Raw genomic sequence first — 22,742 nt, 5'->3', positions numbered from 1 at the left:
CTCTTGGTATATTTTTGCAATGGAGTGTAATATTACCTTGCTGCAGTAAGGACATTCTCCAAACACAATATTGAAGCTTTGGCGACTGGTTGGCAGACCTCTCAGCCACTGTGAAGACAAATATATCAAAATTAGATTTAGAAGGGTCCTATTATGCTTTGTGCACTTCAGCTTCTTTTAGTGCACGTTGGAGCCGTTTGATCTGGGCTGACAGAAAAAGTAAAAAATAAAGCATCAAGTTCACTCTATGAGGCCATTTTGCCTATTCGTTTACAACGGTTTTATCCATTTTTATGTAGAGTTGAAGTCAGAATTATTAGAACCCCCCCCCCCCCCCTTTATTTTTCCCCAATCTCTGTTTAACAGAAAGATTTTTTGATTTTTCTAAAACCAATTCCTAGTACTGGCTTTCTTATATCTCTGACATGATGACAGTACACAACATTTTACTAGATATTTTTCAAGATAATAGTATTCAGCTTAAAGTGCAATTTAAATGCTTAATTAGGTTAACTATTTAGGGTAATTAGGCAAGTCATTGTATAACAGTGGCATGATCTGTAGACAAATGCCCAGATGAAGCTATTCTAAATCTGTAAACAGTTTCTGAAACCTGAACTTTTTTATTTTTTATTTAACAGGACAAGGTATTGCACGATTCCTTGAAATGCGTCAAACACACACTCGAAACAATATTTGACTAATAAAAATACTAATATCTAACATAATAAACAAACAAGGTAAAAACAATAACTAAAAAACATCAAACACTAAAAAATGATAAGTTATCTATACAACAATTTTAGAGCATGAGGAATAAAGGAGAGTTCATGAATTGTTGGTAGTCATAAGTTTTCTTTCGGGAACATACAGTAGATGCCATCATATTCTGATTATAAATGTTCACCACATCCAAGAGATTCTTTTTCCCTAGATCTAATATACCAGCACACATGCTGTTAACTTTCATAGATAGTAACGAACAATATCAGAATTTGAGTGTTTTGGAATTATTGAAACCTTTTGTGTTTTTGACATCGAATCTACACTTATGTGCTGGGTCAGGAAGCTGGCTGTCAATGCAAACACCTTTTGCTTGTGAGCTCTGCAAGTCATGTATTGGGAGTTTTGACTAATGTTTGCTTGTTTGCTGCTTCTGCATCCAAGGCACAAGCTGTAAAGGCTCCGCCCTCTCCTTGCTGGGGAGCTGCAGCTTATTTGCATTTTAGGAGACGCATGAAAACATCATGTTTTTGCTTCCACCTAAAAGTGAGCATTTAGAGCATTTTAAAATCTGTGTAGCATTTTAAGCTGTAACTTCTCAGACGGATTCTGAATACCTTTAATTAATACAAATGCTAACAAATTATTAATTGGTTAAGGAATTGGACATTGTGCAGTTGGTGTCTGTAGTTATACAGTAATAACATAAGTTATACATTAATTACAAAATAAATTAGAAAAAGAATTACAACCTTCAAAATTTCAACTAAATTTTTCGATTTATTTACTTGTTGATTTTTCCTCTTTTTTAAAATTTGTATTTAATATTTTTCCATAACATATATATTTGGATGTACTAGTTTTTGGACTGTTACCATAAGTTATTTTGTTAGATAAGCTCCAGATTTGGCTTGAGTTCTGACTAAACTTATGTATATGAACAAATATAATATTGTAGAGTTTCCTTTAATTTAAAAGATGTGAGGGGTGTACTCATATGTGTATCAATATATATGGTTCTTACCTCATAAAGACACACTTGATGGAAAGGCTGGCCACAACGTGGGTCATTGCAGACCTGATCTGGAATGGCTGACTCAAGTCGATAAGAATAGCAGATTCCACATTCAACACTGAAACTCTTGAGAACAGAACCACAACATGAGATTAGCTTTCAGATGTACAACGTTGTCAGTGATGTAAGTTTTAGTTATCCAATCAGTAACATTTCAGTCATTATTTTATGTCTCACCTTTGTGTTGCTTTAAAAAACACTAGGTAAGTAGATTTTCTATTTTTCTCGGACACAAAAGGAGAAATTGTGTTGAATTTGATATTTTAATATGCCATTACAGTCAATAAAGACCAGAACAAACCCAAATCTTATAAGTTAAAGGTGCAGTATGTAAGTTTAACACCCAGTGGTTGAACTAGGTATTGCATTCCTGGATCAAAACAAATGCAACTGAGGTTGCCAGATTGACGACATTAAGAGGAGTAAGCCTCGAGCCTAAACGCTGATATAAATCATGTTCTAAATAAAAGCATCAACACACGATAGTAGGAATCTTTTCCATATTAAAATGAGTTTTTGTCCTAACCAACACCTTGAATTGATATATTAGAAAAGGCTTCTATTTCTCAAAGGTAAACAACTGGATGAATAACAATAGCTATGTTTCCATCCAAAAATGCAAATTAACTTTAAGTGCAAAACTGGAACATTGTCTAAAAGATGTGCGAATAAAGCAGCATTTCGATTCAACGAGTCAAAGCGAACACAATCATCACTTCCTGATTAACTGGCACAAAAAAACAGTACAAATTTAATTTGCTGCGGTAGGAGAAGCTGCGTGAATCTTCTCCTCATTTAATAAATGACTTGCGCCTCAAAAGGCAATCCTGACACGCAGTGAACATGCGGTGGCGTTTAAGGCATGGGACACGGAGCACAAATGCTCTTGATTCCGGAGGTCACTAATAATATAATAACACTAATAAGTAAGGCCTTTTAGAATGACCAAAACAACATTTCAGATGTTTTACAATGAGCTCAGCCTGCTGGTTTATCCACTTGTACATTTTTATTATCACATGATCTCTTATAACAAAGTCAGAAGTTTTTTTTTTAATGCACATACCTGTATTACACAAAACGGCGCTTCAAGTCGCCGGCCATTATTTGCCAAGCCATTATTCGAGATACTTCATGTTTCTGACACGCCATAAAGCGGCATCAGAATAGTTTCATTGTAAATAACATCCGAATGTGCGTGTCTCATGTGCTATGTCACAGCTCTGGTGCCTCAGTCAAAATTAATTCAGTGTGTGTGGTTATTAGTCTCGGTGTACAAGCTCGCCACTTGAAACTAGCAAACAGTTGGCTGTAAAACTATACAAAGACACAAGGGATTTTGTACTTTCTGCTTGGTCTGTGTCCGAGTCGTACATGTACGGCTGAATGCTGATGCTCTCACTCATGTAGCTTCTTTCTGTCTGCCTGTCTGTTGCAAGCACAGAGCGGGGGAGCTCTTGGCTCCACCCCCTTTTTTACATTGGGCGGGAAGCCGAAACTACTTTTCATGTGAAGCAACACGCCCCTAAAACAGTGAGCTGTGTACACGCCCCCAAAATGACACGTTTTAACACATTATAATAAAAAAATCTGAACTGTGTGTTGAACTGAACCTAAACTGGCACACTCAAAAGAACCATAATAATAATAATAATAATATTAAATCATAAAAAGGGGTAAACTATGTGCCATTTAAGTCATATGATGACTATGCATGAGTAATATAATTATTAAAAAAAAAGTTAACAATTAAAAAAATACATCTAATTTTATTCCTAGCTTTTATAAATACCTTGTTAATAAACTGTTAAAAAAAACAAAAAGAACACCAACAAAGCATCACATCTTATATTTTGTCTTTGAGATGTGAAATTCTGCATTTAAAATTGAGTATTGCAGCGGCTCATATTTGTTCCCACAGGGTGAGAAGGCTCAGGTGGACTCATCATCTCTATATGTGCTTGACCTGCACTTCACACAATCCTTCTCAGCTTAGCAAAGACGCCTCAGTCTCACAACCCCCCTCCACCCATTCCTCTGCGTCTCCTCCACTGTCCATGTTTGCATATCGCCATTCGGATAATTAGAGTTTTTTTTTTTTAATTCTCCAGCAATCCATTAAAAGGATGCAAGATAAAAATTTCAACATCTGGTCAAGGAAACTTTTCTCGCTTCAGAATGTTAATGATGGTCAAGCATTAATCTGCGGTACAGACTGTGAATAAACACTGCGCCCTTTCAACCTGCGAGCTGAAAGAGAAAAAGCAGAAAAAAAAATGCACACAGAAAAAAAAAGAAGATAAATGGCGGAGCTATGATTAAACAGCTCTTGATAGTGCTGAAGATTCTGCCACCTTTGTTATTGTAATGATCTTATCTGTAAACAACCCAATTAAAGGAAATCCGTACCCACCTCTCCCGATGATAAAAACATAAAGAGAAAAGGAGGTGGAAACACACACACACACACACACACACACACACACACACACACACACACACTGCAAGCCTCAAAATGTAATGGTGCTGTGGAACTAATAGTAAGTGGCAGTCTATGAGACGAAAATATGCAACGTACAGATTTTTCGTGGGTGGTAGGCGATGGAAATTCAATCTCCAACACATCTTTCATATTCTGTAGGACAGTGCAGTCAGGGTTCCTGAGAAGAGATGAGGAAATCAGACCTTCGTGCACTAATTAAACGCACGCAGTCATGAAGCTATAATGAATACAGTTCAGTGATTACTGCCCAAAAAATGCAGGCTATCACTGTGAGAATCAACGTATGGGCCAAGACATTCTCACTGTGCGGTTTCTGATTCATTTTACAATGAAATACAGATATTCAAACGCACACAAACACACACACACAAAATCAGCAGCAAATAAAATAGCACATTTACTCAGAAATCAATGCAGCATCCCCACAGATCAGGTTCAGCCTGAATATATGTATAACATGTTTGCTTACCATAAATGCATATTGGCATTCAACTTATTCCTTAAAGGAGTGACCACTGAAAGACACACAACATGTTAATATTTTTTAACAGAATTGTTGTAATAATTGTCAACAGTACAACAATATCTATCTATCTATCTATCTATCTATCTATCTATCTATCTATCTATCTATCTATCTATCTATCTATCTATCTATCTATCTATCTATCTATCTATCTATCTATCTATCAAGGTCATATTTTAAAAAGATTAATTGTTATCGATACAATTTTTGTATAATCCCTCAACATATCCTGATTGCTCATAAGTATAACCATTGTATACACACACCGGCCACTTTATTAGGTACATCTTACTAGTACCTAGTAATCCTATATAGCAGTGGTCACCAAACTTGTTCCTGGAGGGCCGATGTCCTGCAGATTTTAGTTCCAACCCTATTCAAACACACCTGAACAAGCTAATCAAGGTCTTACTGGGTATACTTGAAACATCCAGGCAGGTGTGTTGAGGCAAGATGGAGCTAAACCCTGCAGGGACACCGGCCCTCCAGGACCAGGATTGGTGACCCCTGCTATATAGCATAGATTTAACAAGGTACTGGAAATATTTCTCAGAGATTTTAGTCCATATTGACATGTTAGCATCACACAGTTGCTGCAGATTTGTCAGCTGCACATCCATGATCTGAATCTCCCATTCCACCACGTTCACATTGGATTGAGATCTGGTGACTATGGAGGCCATTTGAGTACAGTGAACTCATTGTCATGTTCAAAAAACCAGTCTGATTATTTGTGCTTTATGACATGGCATGTTATCTTTTCAAAGTAGCCATCAGAAGATGGGTACACTACTCAGGCTGTCAACAACAATACTCAGGCTGTGGCTTTGACACGATGCTCAATTGGTACTAATAGGCCTAAAGTGAAAAGAACATATCGCCCACACCATACACCACCAGCATGAACAGTTGGATCCATGCTTTAATGTTGTTGACGCCAAGTTCTAACCCTACCATCTGAATGTCGCAGCAGAAAATGAGACTCTTTAGACCAAGCAACGTTTTTCCAATCTTCTATAGACCAATTTCGGTGAGCCCGTGTAAACTGTAGCCTCAGTTTCGGTTCTTAGCTGACAGGAGTGGCACTCGGTGTGGTCTTCTGCTGCTATTACCCATCTGCCGCAAGGTTGGATGTGTTATGTGTATAGAGATGCTCTTCTGCATATCTCAGTTTTAACAAGTGGTTATTTAAGTTACTGTTGACTTTCTATCAGCTACAACCAGTCTGGCCATTCTCCTCTGACTTCTGGCATCAACAAGGCATTTACCGCACACTGGATATTTTCTCTTTTCCGAGCTTTTCTCTGTAAACCCTAGATATGGTTGTGAATGAAAATCCAAGTAGATCAGCAGTTTCTGTAATACTCAGAGCAGCCTCTCTGGCACCAACATCCATATCACATTCAATGTCATTTAAATCACCTTTCTTCCCCATTTTGATGCTCAGTTTGAACTACAGCAGACCGTCTTGACCATGTCCAGTTGCTGCCATGTGATGACTGATTAGAAATTTGCGTTAATGAGCAGTTGGACATGTGTAACTAATAAAGTGACCGGTGAGTGTATTTACTAATAAAAATGAAACATTTACTTAATGACACTAAAATGTCAATGTAACTGCTGTCTATATATAAAATAGTGAATAAAATAATGTATTTAAATGTATTTAATTTAGTTAATAAAGCTGTATTCAGTAGTAATTTATTGTTTGTTATTGCTGTGGTGGTGAAACTGGCATTGAATATTATTAAATTTGACAAGATACAATGATGACCTTAACACAGTTAAGCTGTTATCTGTTCTCATTTTCAGTTATTTGTTATTAAAACAAACACACATATTTTTTGTTTTTATAATAGCAATACACACTGGACTTCATAATGTCTGCAAAGCACTGGGGGACAAAAAAGCCATCAACATAAATCATATCAATCAATCTGCATGGCAAAAAAAAAAAACAAGCCCGAGGGAGTGTTGTATATGAAGGCAAGAACGCTGCTCACCCCCCTAATGTAGCCGAGCAGTTTCAATTAACTCTACCTCATCTCTCATTCAGCGTTCCTCACCTGATCGCCGAGCGCTGACAGACAATGCAAAACCACGTCATTTCTTACCTCTAATCTCTATTCTCTCCAAGAAATGCCACAGCAGAGCGGCCGAGAGAACAGGGCATTTCCTACTGTGACAAACCGTCTGACAGAAAGGGAAATATTCAAATAATTCAAATAAAACGCGCTCATCATGGCTGTTCCACCCGAGAGATCAATCTGGGAGGAACGTGATAGCCGCACTCTCTGTTTGTCATTTGTAAATGCAAAAAGCAATATTTCTGTCTGACCCCGCGCTCGGAGGGTCCGCGGCTGCCACCGTCTTGACTATTGAAGTGTGGATTTAATATCAATGAATAACATTGCTAGGCAACCGACAATGTGTTCTGTGTGCCATTGTCAGCCAAGCATGACCTTGGATTTAAAGAAACAATCACGGCGGCTTAAATAGAGCAAACTGACCTCCATTCCAGCACCATCTCACTCCGAATCTAAAAGCACGTTGCGCCGCAAACATATTGCGGGCTGTCAGCTCGGCCGCTCCGACTGTAGCGCTGCTGTCTAAATGCAGTAAAGCATTTACAGCATGTGCACTTATGTACGGAGGTAATTGAAAAACAAGAGCACGAGAGTGAGGCATGAGTCTTCACATCCGAGCTGCCTCTCACACGCAGGAAAGCGTAATAAAAGCTCTATGGAGATAAACAGAGAGATCTGCAGATATGAAAAATGCCTACCGTGCTCAGCCCCGAGCAAACAGCACTCCGGCAGCATTTTGGGGTGTCTGGGGTCAATTTGTACCTTTATTGAGACATTGTTTCCTGAGGAAGAACAGTGATATGGCAGCTTAATATCACAGGGAATCATTGTGGATGGTGGATGATCTGCTGGTAATGAGATTCAAATGTAGTAATAGGAATGTAACGTTACCAATGGCGATTCTTCTGGTGGAGTCTGCTTTTGTGGGCTTTTCTGGTTCCAGCACCCATGTCTTCTCATCGATCTCATCCAGCACTGACCAAAAGTCAGACAGAGCCTCAACGTTTAACAGGAACTGGCTGTGGACGTTGGCCAAGGTGCTCTGGGTGTTGGTATAAAAGACAACAAATTAGCCCTAATAATTAATGTATTTCTTATTGAGAATTGGCATTTGACGTGAGGAAGTAGTAGGTCCAATATAGCCTTCGCAAAGTTGCATATGCTTCACTGTGCCCTGATGCGTACCTTTCAGAAATGTAACTACATTTCACGGTGACTACATGTGGTTAGCTTGGTATCAGCAAAAACTATAGAATACACAAGACATATCACTCGTATAGTTTTGAATGGGGAAAAGTGTAACGACATTGCGACAAATGAAGCCCTGCCTTGTAGTATAGGAGCCAATCATTGATTGATATAGACTGACGTTTATCCAGGGGAGGGGCTTGGACCAGAGTTTCTGCAGATTTTGTGTGATTCAAATGTTTAGAAATGAAACTAAAGAGACATTTGTTTAATTTTATTTGTAATTCTTAATATGAAATTTAATTGTAAGCTTGGCGAGCAAATTTGGAGAATTTGATGTTTCCCCATTCAAACAGAATGCTCGAGAGGAGTTTCAAAGATGGCCGCCAAGTGAAATGACTTACCTTAATGGGATTTTGGTGTTGAGAACAAGTGTTTGTGATGCAGAGAGCCATGGGAGGCCAGTGGTGTAATTGTTTTACAAGCTCCAGATGGAAACTTTTGTTTTGGGTTTATTTTATGATTAAAGTTTTTGAACATTTGCTCCATTCTGAGCATTCATTGCTTGAATAAGTGTGAGGTTGAGATACATCTACTACTATAGTAGCATTGCATGCATTTCTGGCATGAACCCAAAACACAGGCAAAGATCCTCGACACAGTGGAACATAGAAAACCCCTCTGCCTACTAGCATTTCCGAATGCGGTGGGATTTTCTATGTTCCACTTTGTTGAGTTTCTTTGCCAGTGTTTTGGATTTACTAGTATTTCAGAAGTGTTATTGCACAGGTAGAATGCAGAGGTATACTGTATATGCTCACAATTGTGTTGGATACACACGAGGTATGTGCAGTGGGGTAGAGTGATCTCTTGACACAGAAGTAAAAATCAGACCTCTTGGATAAACATGCTCTGTTTCAATTCTGTTTGCTCTGACAATATATTTAGTTGTTATACTTCATTTATACATTTTCTTTTCTTTTTCTGTTCTGAAAACAGTTCAATTTAAAATATGAATTTGTAATAATGAATTAATTTAAATACATAGATTATTTTCAGAATAAATAAATTACCTGTTTATGATGTTTCTAAATTTTTGTGTATGTGTGTATTAATGTGTGTAACCATATACTTATTTTGAGCGACACGGTGGCTCAGTGGTTAACACTGTCGTCTCACAGCAAGAAGATCACTGGTTTGAGCCCATGCCGAGTAAGTTGGCATTTCTGTGTGAAGTTTGCATGTTCCCCCAAGTGTTTGTGAGTTTAGTCCAGGTGTTCCGGTTTCCCCCACAGTCCAAAGACATGCGCTATAGGTTAATTGTATAAGCTAAACTTGCCATAGGGCGACGCAGTGGCGCAGTAGGTTGTGCTGTCGCCTCACAGCAAGAAGGTCTTTGGTTCAAGCCTCAGCTGTGTCAGTTGCTGTTTCTGTGTGGAGTTTGCATGTTCTCCCTGTGTTCGCGTGGGTTTCCTCAGGGTGCTCCGGTTTCCCCCACAGTCCAAAGACATGCAGTACGGGTGAATATGCTATATTGTCTGTATTGTGAGTGTGAATGAGTGTGTGTGGATGTTTCCCAGAGATGGGTTGAGGCTGGAAGGGCATCCGCTGCGTAAAAACGTGCTGGATAAGTTGGCGGTTTATTCCGCTGTGACGACCACAAATTAATAAAGGCACTAAGCCGAAAAGAAAATGAATAAATGAATGAAATTGGCCATAGTGTATGTTTGTGTATGGGTGTTTTCCAGTACTGGTTTGTGGCTGGAAGGGTATCCGCTGCGTGAAACATATGCAGGTTAAATTGGCAGTTCATTCCACTGTGGACATAAATAAAAGGACTAAGCCAAAGGAAAATGAATGCATGCATTTATTTTAACCTGAATAAATGTACAATTATTTTCTGAATAAAAACATATAATTTGCTTTTAAAAAAAGTGCAACATATTTTTCAGAAAATATAGTTATAGTAAATTATCTGCAGAAAGCATAAAATGACTGTATTCAAATTTAGAAATAAAACAGTAAAATCCACTATGTTGAAACATCTCAGTTTGAATGGACATGACTCCTCTCATCCAGCAGTTGTACTCTTAAACGTTTTTTTTTATTTTTAATTCCCCCATCTCTCAGAAGTGCCTATACGGTAGAAATACTATTGTTTTAAATTCTCATGCGACTCTTGATATGCAGAAACAAGTGTGGTTTTTTCTCACTCTGACATTGGCCAGGCTGTCTTTAATAACTCCTGAACACTTCTGCATATGGAAGATGTTGATACTGTCCACATGTCTGGTTTCATATCACTGCTTTATACAAACTCTTCAGCCCTCTACCATCAACACTCGTGAAGGAAAAAGAAAAAAAAAAAGAAACATTCCCACTGAAGCCTTGCCAAGTTTTCATCAACTACCTGTCAACAAACCATTGATTAAAGCACCAACCAAGAACAAATCAAATGCAAAAAGTGACTGAACAGGAAAAGACCAAAACTCATACATCAGCAAACAAGAGAATTCCAGCAATGGCGTTTGATCACGGAGAACCACAGACGCCCCATCCACAGTTCAGCGTAACGGCTTCCTCTAATTCTAACATACACAAACACAGTAGGCCTCGGTTTCCTTTAGAGCTGTCCAGTGGTGAGGCAGAGCTAATGGTTTGAGTTTGACCGCTCATAAATCACAGCCGATGATTGACAGCTGATGGGCTTTGGCCTCATTTCACTCCACGCTGTCAAAGTGAGGGAGCACAGGTCGCCCACGCCGTGCTGACCTCAGACCCTCACTCCTCGCTTTCCACCCGGCTGCCAATTCAAGGTCTTTAATCTCGGCCCAGAATCAGAACACTTCAGTCTGGACACCAGATCCTCTCTGCCGACCGGTGCTTTATTTTTAGATGAATAGGCTTATTAAGTGTCAAAGAGACGGCATCACTTGAGCTGAAAGCCTGTGGAATTTTTAAATCAAAACTTTTAGACTTCTAAAATGACGCAACCATGTGCGATAAAGTCTACAAACAACACTGAAGACAGTTGAAAACCTGGAAACATTGATTTGCTTGGCATTTGTTTTGGCATCAACGATTACAGGTTTCCAACATTGCTCAATATATCTTCCTTTGTTTTCAACAGAACGACAACAGCAACAACAACAACAACTCAAATCGCTTTGCAACAAGTCAAGGGTGAGTGGATGTGGACAGGATTTTCTGAACTTCTTTACGTTGTCTTTAACAATCCCAATTACATACATTGAGCATTAAGGAATACATATTTCTCTTTGACCAATTATTGATTTATTTACTTGACTATCCCTTTGAGTGAATTGCAGACAGCAACTTATTGCTTATACCCACATTCTACAAGCTTTTAAGTTTTTCATCATTAAAAATACTTTTATATTCAAAAATATTTTTTTAATGAAGGAAAATAGAATAAGGGGCAAAATTTTGATTTCTTTAGGCTGGACATGACTTTTGGGAAGCTAATGTATTTAACATCTGAATCTATCTTTGATTTTAAAGGTTCATACATTCAACAATGCATACACCAGTTAACAAGATAGGGACAAGTCAAATGTGCAGGTGTTTTCAACTGTGTAAAGCATTATGTTGCATTTTAAAATGGCAGAAAAGAATCTAAATAAACAGGCAAGTTTCACTGCTTAATAAAAACAATAACAGAGAATTCTTGATGGGATGGTGATCATATGATAAGAGTAAGTAGAGAATTGGCAGAAGAGTGCACAATAGATCTTGAGGGTCTCCGGCTAATATTTTATTTAGTAAAATGTGCGTTCAGTACTGCAACACACGTAAAGTAAAAAGTTAGAATGCTTTGAATAAGTGCATTTTAAAACAGTTCCTAGATTGGCACAATTTACATATAAAAAAGCAACAGGGTTATGATGTGATTGAAAGGGAACACAATGAAACAGACTGCCACTGGTCTGATTTACTCCAATTTTCATTTAAACATTAAATGAAAACATTTAGTAAAATTTAGGTACACAAATCACCAAAATGTGTAACACAGCTTCTTTTGGAGTTTTTTTTTTAACATTGATTTAATGCAATTTTTTTTTAATAAACTGTACATAACAAAAGAAAATGTTCTATCAGGACATTATCTGTCTATTTGTATGTACCTGTATGCAGTATACTAAGGGTATACTCAGTATACTAAGACTTTTAAAAGGTTCAGACCAACCCTCTCCTAATAACAGTAATTGTGCATACATTGACCGGAGGTTCATAATAACAGTGGGTGCAGCGGACAACAACTTTGCAATCTTGCATGTGTGTGAAAAAAAACGGACTCACTTGCTTTTCTATGTAAACATGGTTGACAGACATGTGTGACCATTTGCGACCTTCTACAGCACGTCGCACATGAATGGGGCTCATTAATGTCAGTTACATAGCAGTGGACCAATCAAACAAACTTGCAGGCAGAGCAAGAGGTGCTTGCGAGCTTCTGAGTACCAAGTTGACATGACAATGGCAACATGGCGGAACTATTTTGAATGTAGAGGCACATTCCTCGTGAATGGCTGGTAAGTTTTTGCACTGCTGAGATAAACCCCAGTGATTTCACATCTGGACTGACTGTATTGGCTGTGTAAGTACTTGAACTGAACTGTCATCACTATGATAATTCGGGATGAATACATATAACGTCACACGCCAGTATATACAGAATGAATGTATGTATGTACAATGTAGAATGCATATAATAAATGCAGCATAAAGTGAAGTTTTACAAACTAATTTCGAGAGGAGCATGTGATATGATTGAGCACGACTGGCTTCTCTTCTGTAATCAGTAATAATCCAATCAGAGTGATCCAAGCTTACTATAAGTGGATCGTTTTCTCCCTACTACTTTAACTTCATTTTGAAAGAATCCCCCCTTCCACCCCATCTCCTCCTTTTCCTCCCTTTTCTAAGGAGGAGGTCTCGAGATCTACCTGATCTCGGATCTCCTTATATGCATATTGACCGGACGGGAGCCTTGGGCTTAAGTATCTCTGAGTTTAGGGTTCTCTCCCAGTATAGCACGCCAAACCTGCTATAAACGTCAAGCATATCTAAGTGGGAACTCTTGAAATGAATTTAAATTAAATTGCACCTCCCAATACATAATGTAATAAATACATTTCTAAGTCGATATACAGTATGTACTGCCAACACACGTAGGCACTCTCTCTCTCTCTCTCTCTCACACACACACACACACACACACACACACTATATTTTTGCTGTGATCAGAGGAGAAACTAGATTGGTTTTAGATTGTGAGATGTTAAATCACATTTGTCAACAGTAATTTTGAACCATTGTAATACCTCAACCACATAATACAGCCAATCTCAACTGATTTAAGAGGGACAAGACTGGCTGCGTTTATAGGATGAGATCTCATGTGTTTTTCTTTTGTCACATAATTTGTGTGCGCTGATGTTGATTATGTGCCTGATTCTGCGATACATTTCCATACATGTTAAATTGGAGAGCACAGAGGCAGAGCAGTCAGAGCTGGTAATTGAACACAACAAAACAAATCAACTGACTTTGGTTTTCGTAGACAGTTGCACTAAAGCAAGAAATATGCAGACAGGAAAAATCAAAAACACAGCATAGACTGGGAAGAAAAATTTGACTAGAACATATTAATGTGAACGAGCCTTTCATGATGCCACACAGGACGAAATGCTCTGATATAGGAAAAAGAGCATGAAACAAATATAATGGGTCATTGTGCCAATACAGCACACACAATTTAGCATCGCACAGGTGCAAAGACGCAGCAATTATTTCCCAATTAATGCCGGTTGTGTGATTATAGTTATGCTTTTATTTAAATATATGGTGCAGGCGAGATGTCCTCATAATTGAATTTCTCTTGGAAATGTGCCTGAAATGTGGAACGGCACAATGAATTCCTCCCCAGTGAGGTGACAGCATGTGCACTGTTCTGTTAACTCTACCAATTAGGTCCCGCCTCATAATGTTCAATGGTGCATTTTCAGTCATTTAGTGAACAAGTGTCAAGTAAATAAATCAATAATTGCACAAAGAGAAATATGTATTCCTTAATGCTCAATGTCTATAATTGGGATGGTTAAGGACGACGTAAAGAAGTAATTCAGGGCTAAACAAATCGTTCATTTATTACATTAGTGGAAAAAAGCCAAAAATGTTTCCAGTACAACATCATTGGAAGTGTAGTACATAAGGATTACTTTAGAATATTATTCAATCACCTGTCTTCGTAAGGTTAATTCCAGGGTTCTTAGGAGACTAAAACTAAAAACTTTAACTTTTTTTTAAACAATTTAAAATAAACCACTTTAAATATAAAATAAAAGCATAAATACAAAAATTTAAATAAATTAAAATTATCAATAACTTAAATACTCAATGATACTAAAATTACAGTTGATGCTGCATAAAACTGAAAATGACAATTAATGTATTATTATATTATATTTTATTATATTATATTATATTATATTATATTATATTATATTATATTATATTATATTATATTAGGATTTCAGTTAAATATTATTGGTTAAAAGTAAAAATAAAAACAGTAAAACCTTTTAGTTTATGAAATGAGTGAATTGAATAAGTTTAATTCATTTAATTAACATTTAAAAATGTCATCATTTATTTGTAGTTAATGTTAATTTTATTTTTATGTTAAGCAATATTTATGTAAAGATTTTAAAAAGTTATTTTAATTGAATGACATTTCAGTCCTTTTCATTCATTTATTCATTTTCTTTTCGGCTTAGTTCCTTTATTAATCTGGGGTTGCCACAGTGGAATGAACCACCAACCTATCCAGCATATGTTTTACTGATCCCCCTCCAACTGCAACTCATCACTGGGAAACATCCATACACACACACACAAACAGTATGGCCAATTTCATTCATTCATTCATTTTCTTTTTGGCTTAGTCCCTTTATTAATCCGGGGTCGCCACAGCGGAATGAACCGCCAACCTATCCAGAATGTTTTTACGCAGCGGATGCCCTTCCAGCCTCAACCCATCTCTGGGAAACATCCACACACAAACTCATTCACACTCACACACTAAGGACAATTTAGCATACCCAATTCACCTGTACTGCATTTCGATTGACTGTGGGGGAAACCGGAGCACCCTGAGGAAACCCACGCGAACGCAGGGAGAACGCCACTCAGAAACGCCAACTGACCCAGCCGGGGCTCAAACCAGTGACCTTCTTGCGGTGAGGCGATTGTGCTACCCACTGCGTCGCCATTATGTCTTCAGTCCTTTTCTTACTTTAATTTTGATGCCACCTCAGTGAACATAACTTTCAATATTTATTTATTTGTTTATTTTTGTCCAGAAATGTTAAATAAATCTTGCAGCAACAAACTTGAGTGGTATTGTGTTCACTTTTCTAAAATAGGTTGTGGGTTAAAAATTCATGCTGTGTGGATTGTTTCTCTGCGTGCGCTCTACGAGTCGGGCCTGGTGGCTTGTTGAGTGTAAATCCTGCTGAGACGCACCTGCACCGCTGCGTCCGCCACCAAACAAAGAGCACACCTCGCCAAATCTCCTGATCCATATTATACATTACTCACAAACTCACTGACTCTCTCACACATGCACAAACACAGTCAGCTGAGCGCAGGTAATCATTACTCATTCAAATGTACGTGAGAGGCAGGCGGACAGGCCTTTCTCTTCCCCGAAACGAGGAGATGCATCAAGACATCAGCAGCGCAGCAGGGCTTCGGTCGACAGAAGGCTGCTGTGTGCTGAGCTGGTCTTCTCTGTCAGAAAGCCATGTTCCACCGCCATCCCTCACCCAACACAACGCACAACCCTCCCTAACTCACACCACTGCTGTGCAATGTGCCAAGTCGCTTTCATCCACCTCAAAGTAATTGGAGCAAACGTATGACTGAAGAGGAGCCTGTTTTTTTTTTTTTTTTTTTTGTTACAGGGGAGGAGGCGAAAACAGAGGACGATGATAAAAAGAAAACGACAGTGAAAAATGGGTCTCCGTTCTCGCTTTTAATTGTTATACGTAAGAGGAAAACTCGTCGAGGCTCATTAGAGGCCGCTAACATATGTAGCTTTCCAGATCGCCGTCCTGTTGGTTTATTTGGCACACTTTGAGCCTTTGTGAGGGGAGTTATTGTGTTTTTTTACGAGTGCAACATCAAAGCGGCGGCGGAACGGAGCACCTTTCATCAACAAAAACACACCTTTAAATGCCAAAAAAAACTTTGTTAATTAAAAACGTTGTGTTTTAATAGTTTTTTTAAAGGCCAATTGTATTAATGTAATTAAAAGCCAAATCGACTTTTAATAGTAATTTGTTTTGTTCAAAAACTTTTTCAAACTACTTAAAAATATGTACCTGAGAGGTCCACGTGATGACCAGAGGAATTGGAAGATCCGCAGAAAACTCTGGAGCCTCAGCTGGATACTGAACAAAGAGAAAAAAATGTGAGAGATAATTATGGTTTAATACTATATGTGGTGCGCAAGGAGGTACAGTCATTCAATAGATGCTTTTATCACTCAGAATGTTACTGGAAGTCTGCTATGGTTTTTCAGAAATTTTAAAGTGCACCTATTTTACCCCTTTTTCAAGATTTAAGATAAGTCTTTTGTGTCTCTAGAATGTGTTGGTAATTTTCAGCTCAAAACACTCATCAGACTATTTATTATACCTTTCAGAATATTTAAATCTACTGCTCTGAACACATTGTAGCCGTTTTTGTTGCCTATGCCTTTAATGCTAGTTCTCCCACCGTTCCCATGTGCCTGCCAGTGTGTCCGTCAGATAAACAGCACAGTGACAGACATAAAGAAAGCAGATCTCACATAAAGTTTGTGAGAAATACTACAGTAAGAACTTTACCAATGATTATTTGATGTATTTGTTGTGGAGTTATTTCAAGCCTTTCTGCGATGAGTTACGCACAATGTCGTTACACACACACACACACACACACACACACACACACACACACACACACACGCACACAGCATTTTACTTTGATTTTGCACAGCAAATATGACAGGATACACATTAATATCCACTGCTGTATGGATATTCGATATGGATATGGATGTATGGATATTAAATGTACAAGATAAACTTGATTTAATGTCCACAACCCGGGATTGAAGCGTCTTCTCTTATAATTGTACTGACACGCGACTGTGGTGATAAGTAAAGTTGAAGTAAACTGCTGAAATTCATTACAAACATGCACTTGCTGTAATTCGTTACAAAGATGTAATTTTTTTGTAACAAAAAACTTTGATACTTGTAAAACTCATTCTTGATCACATTTGATGATTTGTTTGGGATTGATGATCACAGAGAGTTGAACAGATCTTTTAATCCTAGTTGCTTTGTGCCCATCCTGTCTTGTTGAAATGATTATTAGTGTTACTACGGTGACATTTTAATATGTGGTTGTCAATCAATTTGGTGGTAGGGGAAACCGCATTCCTACGTTACAATTGGGCTCAAAATGGGAGGGATGTGGTTCCTATTTTACCATCAGGAAATAAAAAAACAGAGACTTGTTATCTTTATATCACTGTGGACATACTATACCTACACACAATTCTACTTCACGGCTTTCAAAAGATGCCCTTTAAATGTAAATGGTAGGATTTAGGCAAGCATTTAGGACTGTATATCAGCAAGAATCTGGCTAATTGACATGCCTCATGAAACTAGGTCACAATGTAATTTACTTCAATACTATAGCACAGCAATTTATTGCATATTTATTATTGCTAAATCGCCAAAGTGTCACAAAAAACACAACACTAGGGGTGCAGTGGATCACAAAATTGTTTATAATGTTACAAAGTATGTCCATTTATAATTAATTTTCTTTTGACCATTCTATTCACCAAAGTCTCCAGAAAGGTTCAATCAATCAATCAATCAATCAATCAATTCAATTTGATTGAGGATAAAATTAATAATATTTGAATATTTTCTGAAGGATCATGACTGGACCAGCCTTTTTTAAAAAATGCAATAAATCATACTTTAAAAAGTGATTAAAAATGAAATAATGTAATATTGTTTCACTGTATTTTTTTCTGTATCTAGCAAATTCAGCACTATTGAACATAAGAGACTACTTTCAGATATATACAGGGTTTCTGCTGGTTTCACAAAGTCAAATTTAACTTTTTAAGACCTATTTAAGACCATTGTGAATGTAATTTCAGACTTATAGAGGATATTAAATTATAATTAGTTATTTCTTAGCCACATATTTAAAATAAACTGTTAAAACCCCTTGTTTTAACATGTGTATGCAACTAGCTGTATGCATACAGATTTTTCAACATAACTGAAAAAAATAACAATTTAATTATTTAAAAATATTTTTGTGAACTTAAGAATTTTTAAGGTTTAAAATTTGGTTTTTGAATTTTAAGACTTTAAGACCCAGTGGCCACCCTGATATAAGTGCAATTGTAGTGTATGTTACATGAATACTGAATGGCAGGGTATATACACAATACAATATAAAGTAAATTAAATTTATAGTCTTGTTAATTATTTAACATTTGAAACTATTATCAATAATTAAAGTATAAAATAAAGTAAATTAAATTTATAACAATGTTAATTAATTAACAGATAAAACTATTATCAATAATTATGCATTTAAGCAGAGAATGTCCACTCTCCATAGCGGAACATCTTACCACACACAAAGTCTTACTTAACCTCTTTAATCCTGATATTCTCCTACATATGTTTCCATGTTACATTCAATAATACAACCATGACCCCACAACCCACATTTTCAGCAGAAGCAAAGATGCCTTTACTGGCTCCTATTGAGTAAGCTGCTGCTGGGTGACGGAGGGCCTTGTGAGAGGTGCCCGGCTCTTGGAGGATGAGCAGATGTGAGGTGGGTAGATCACGGCTATTTTTAGCACCCAGCAGGACGATGGGCAGGTGGGCACAGGGGGCTTCTCACGCCCTGCTGAATCTCATCAGGACCCCGTGCAGTGTCCGCAAGGAGCCACTGGCATCCATACCACGTAACCACTTCCAATTCCAAGCAGAGCTCACAATCACGGCCTGACTCTCAAACTGTAAACCACTCACACGCCACAATTTTCTGCTTCTTCTGTGGCCTCTGTAATCACCTTATGAGGATCACTCCTGGTCTTATCTGCGCCTCCGCATCCCTGCGCACTCTCTCACCTCTCCTTCAGGCCCTGCCACAATCTCACAGCTCCATCTCTCAACATAATCTTACAGTCACAGCACATTAGTGCCACCTGCTTAAAGTTAGATACTAAACCCAAAGTTGTGCTGCTTCTGCAGTCCAGCTGAGTCTGAGAATCTAGATATAGAAAGCTGCGTCAACTTATCCGGGTGCATTTGCATCTGTGACCCACAAAAATCAAGAATCTGCAAAATGACAAAATTATTATTGTCAGAAAGTTTATTTTTGTAGATCCTGACTTAAAAAGGGACATATCTATGTATTTTCTGGAATAAAAGATTGCATTCTTTTTATCCAGAAACATTCTGTGATTTATATCCAATACATAAATGTATTGTATGTATATTGTTTGTAAATGTATGTAAAATATACACAAAGTACGCACACACGCACGCACGCACACACGCGCATGCACACACTTTAATTTAGAGGCAAATGAGAAAGATTTTTTTTTATTACAGATTGAAAAGGCATTTATTTGAAAACAAACAAAAACTAAACTATTAGAATAAAATAATATTTCAATTTAGAGTAATTGTTTTTTTGTTACTAAATTGTGATTTTGTTGTGACTTTTAGCATTGCTTTTTCATGTTTTAGGGCCACTTGAAATCATTATAAATATATTCTATACGATTTTCTGCTCTATTATGATTATTATTATTTCTCATATGATGTTAATCATTATTAATAGTTGCTAATATCATCAACGTTGAAAACATCTTTTGTTTTATATTTTTATGAAAGCACTGATACATTTTATTTTTCAGTACTTTTCGATTTATATAAGGTTTAATCACATCTTTTTTTACATTATTGTCTATACTATCACAATTGATCATTATGGTGGCTTGAAAAGCCAACATACTGTTATCTCACGTAAACTTATTATTATTAGGCTGGCTTGTGTAGCAAGCCAGACTACTGTTATCCTATTAAACTTAATATTATTAGGCTGGCTTGTCAAAGCCAGACTACTGAAATGCTATTTAAACTTATTATTATTATTTTTTTTTTTTTTATTAATCTTCTGAGACTAAATTTCTAACTCTATCTCCTCCTAGAGCTTTTGAGCTATTACCACCAAACTTGCTCCAGACCTCCAAACTATTCTGACTCGTGTTGCTATATCTCCTCAGACTGATCCGACTTTCGGTTTTCCGAAAAACGTCCCGGGACTGTCGGAAAAATCCCATAGGCTTAACATTGGATCAAACTTTGTGAGCTCATAACTCTGCGTCAGACTGTCATAGAGACTAATGGCTGAGCTCATTTAACTCCGACTACCAAACTGCCAATGACTGATCACCTTTAAACTTTCTAGCCACGCCCTAGCAACCACTTTTGGACCCTAGTAACTGTCCCATAGACTTCTATTCAAAAGACTCTCATTGACTTAACATGGGATCAAACTTTATGAGCTCAAAACTCTGCATCAGACTGTCATAGAGACTAATGGCTGAGCTCATTTAACTCCGACTACCAAACTGCCAATAACTGATGAGCTTTTAACTTTCTAGCCACTCCCCTAACTACCACATACTGCACCCTAGCAACTGTCCCGTAGACTTCCATTACAAAAGACTCTCATTGACTTAACATGGGATCAAACTTTGTGAGCTCATAACTCTGCATCAGACTGTCATATAGACTAATGGCTGAGCTCATTTAACTCAGACTACCAAACTGCCAATAACTGATGAGCTTTTAACTTTCTAGCCACACCCCTAACTACCACATACTGCACCCTAGCAACTGTCCCGTAGACTTCCATTACAAAAAACTCTCATTGACTTAACATGGGATCAAACTTTGTGAGCTCATAACTCTGCATCAGACTGTCATAGAGACTAATGGCTGAGCTCATTTAACTCAGTCTAGCCAGCAGCCAATCACTGATGGCCTTTTAACTTTCTAGCCACACCCCTAACTACCACATACTGCACCCTAGCAACTGTCCTATAGAATGTAATTAGGTGTGCTATCGAATGCTTATAATTCTAACATGCTAATGACATGCCAATCATGCTAGCAACATGCTACTCATATGCTAATCATGCTAATGACATGCTAACTCATACTGGAAACATGCTAATGACATGCTAATTTGTACAAGAATCATGCTAGTAACATGCTAATTCATACTAGACTCATGTTAATAACTGGCCTACATGCATATCTTTGCTTAGCAGTGTCCTATTGACTTGGGGGATGGCTCATCTGACTCAGACAACCAATGAGCATCTCAATATGATAATGAAGCTCACAAGCCACGCCCCCAAATTGATTCCATAGACTTCCATTAAAATAGGCCAAGATGCATATCTTTGCATAGCAGTGTCATACAGACATGGGGGTTGGTTCATTTTACTTAGACAGCCAACCACATTCAAGTGCACTCTGTAACCTCGCCCATAGCAACAAAACAGAGTACCCTAGCAACCATTCATCAACAGCTATATCTCAGCATCAGAACATCGTAGAGACTTGGAGATTGGCTCGTTTGACTCGTGCTAGCATACGGAACTTCCTATATGCTACACATGCTAGCAGTGATTAGCTACATGCTAATATTGACTAGCCAAGTACTGTAACTTGCTAGAAATGCTTACTAAGTATAAATGTTTTATCAAGCATGTATGTAAGGCTTGCCTAGTAACCAACCAGGGTACCCTAGCAACTGCCTAGCAACCACCCAAATTACCCTAGCAACCGCCTAGCAACCACCTAGCAACGGCCTAGTAATGCCTTAGTAAGGGCCTAGCGACCACTCAGGACACCCTAGCAACCGCCTAGCAACGCCTTAGCAACCACTCAGAATACCCTAGCAACCACCTAGCAACACTTTGGCAACCACCTAGCAACCACTTGGGACATCTTAGCAACCGCCTAGCAACACCTTAGCAACCACCTAGCAACCACTCAGAACACCCTAGCAACTACCTAGCAATGCCTTAGCAACCACCTAGCAACCGCTCAGGACACCCTAGCAACCACCTAGCAACACCTTAGCAACCACCTAGCAACCACTCAGGACACCCTAGCAACCGCCTAGCAACGCCTTAGCAACCACTTAGGACACCTTAGCAACCACCTAGCAACACCTTAGCAACCACTTGGGCCACCTTAGCAACCGTCTAGCAACACCTTAGCAATCACTCAGAACCCCCTAGCAACCACCTAGCAACACCTTAGCAACCACTTAGGACTCCTTAGCAACCACCTAGCAACACCTTAGCAACCACCTAGCAACCACTCAGAACACCCTAGCAACACCTTAGCAACAACCTAGCAACCACTTAGAACACCCTAGCAACCGCCTAGCAACACCTTAGCAACCACTCAGAACACCCTAGCAACCACCTAG

General features: G+C 38.1%; 1 protein-coding gene across 3 annotated transcripts in view; it reads right to left on the bottom strand.

Moving 5' to 3' along the window:
- The window catches only part of fancl (FA complementation group L), an 84,034-nt gene that overhangs the window by 800 nt on the left and 60,492 nt on the right, over positions 1-22,742 (bottom strand). For all 3 annotated transcript variants that reach the window (XM_073919485.1, XM_021480553.3, NM_212982.1), the window contains 7 exon segments: positions 16,511-16,579; positions 7,806-7,956; positions 7,613-7,696; positions 4,771-4,816; positions 4,377-4,458; positions 1,748-1,864; positions 37-108 (listed from right to left, as the gene is read on the bottom strand). In XM_073919485.1, the coding sequence (XP_073775586.1) occupies positions 37-108; positions 1,748-1,864; positions 4,377-4,458; positions 4,771-4,816; positions 7,613-7,696; positions 7,806-7,956; positions 16,511-16,579 (621 nt within the window).

The sequence above is a fragment of the Danio rerio genome, chromosome 13, assembly GCF_049306965.1.
Source record: "Danio rerio strain Tuebingen ecotype United States chromosome 13, GRCz12tu, whole genome shotgun sequence".
Lineage (NCBI taxonomy): Eukaryota > Metazoa > Chordata > Actinopteri > Cypriniformes > Danionidae > Danio > Danio rerio.
Note: the sequence above shows the minus strand (reverse complement) of the source record. Positions and strands in the feature narration are given on the sequence as shown.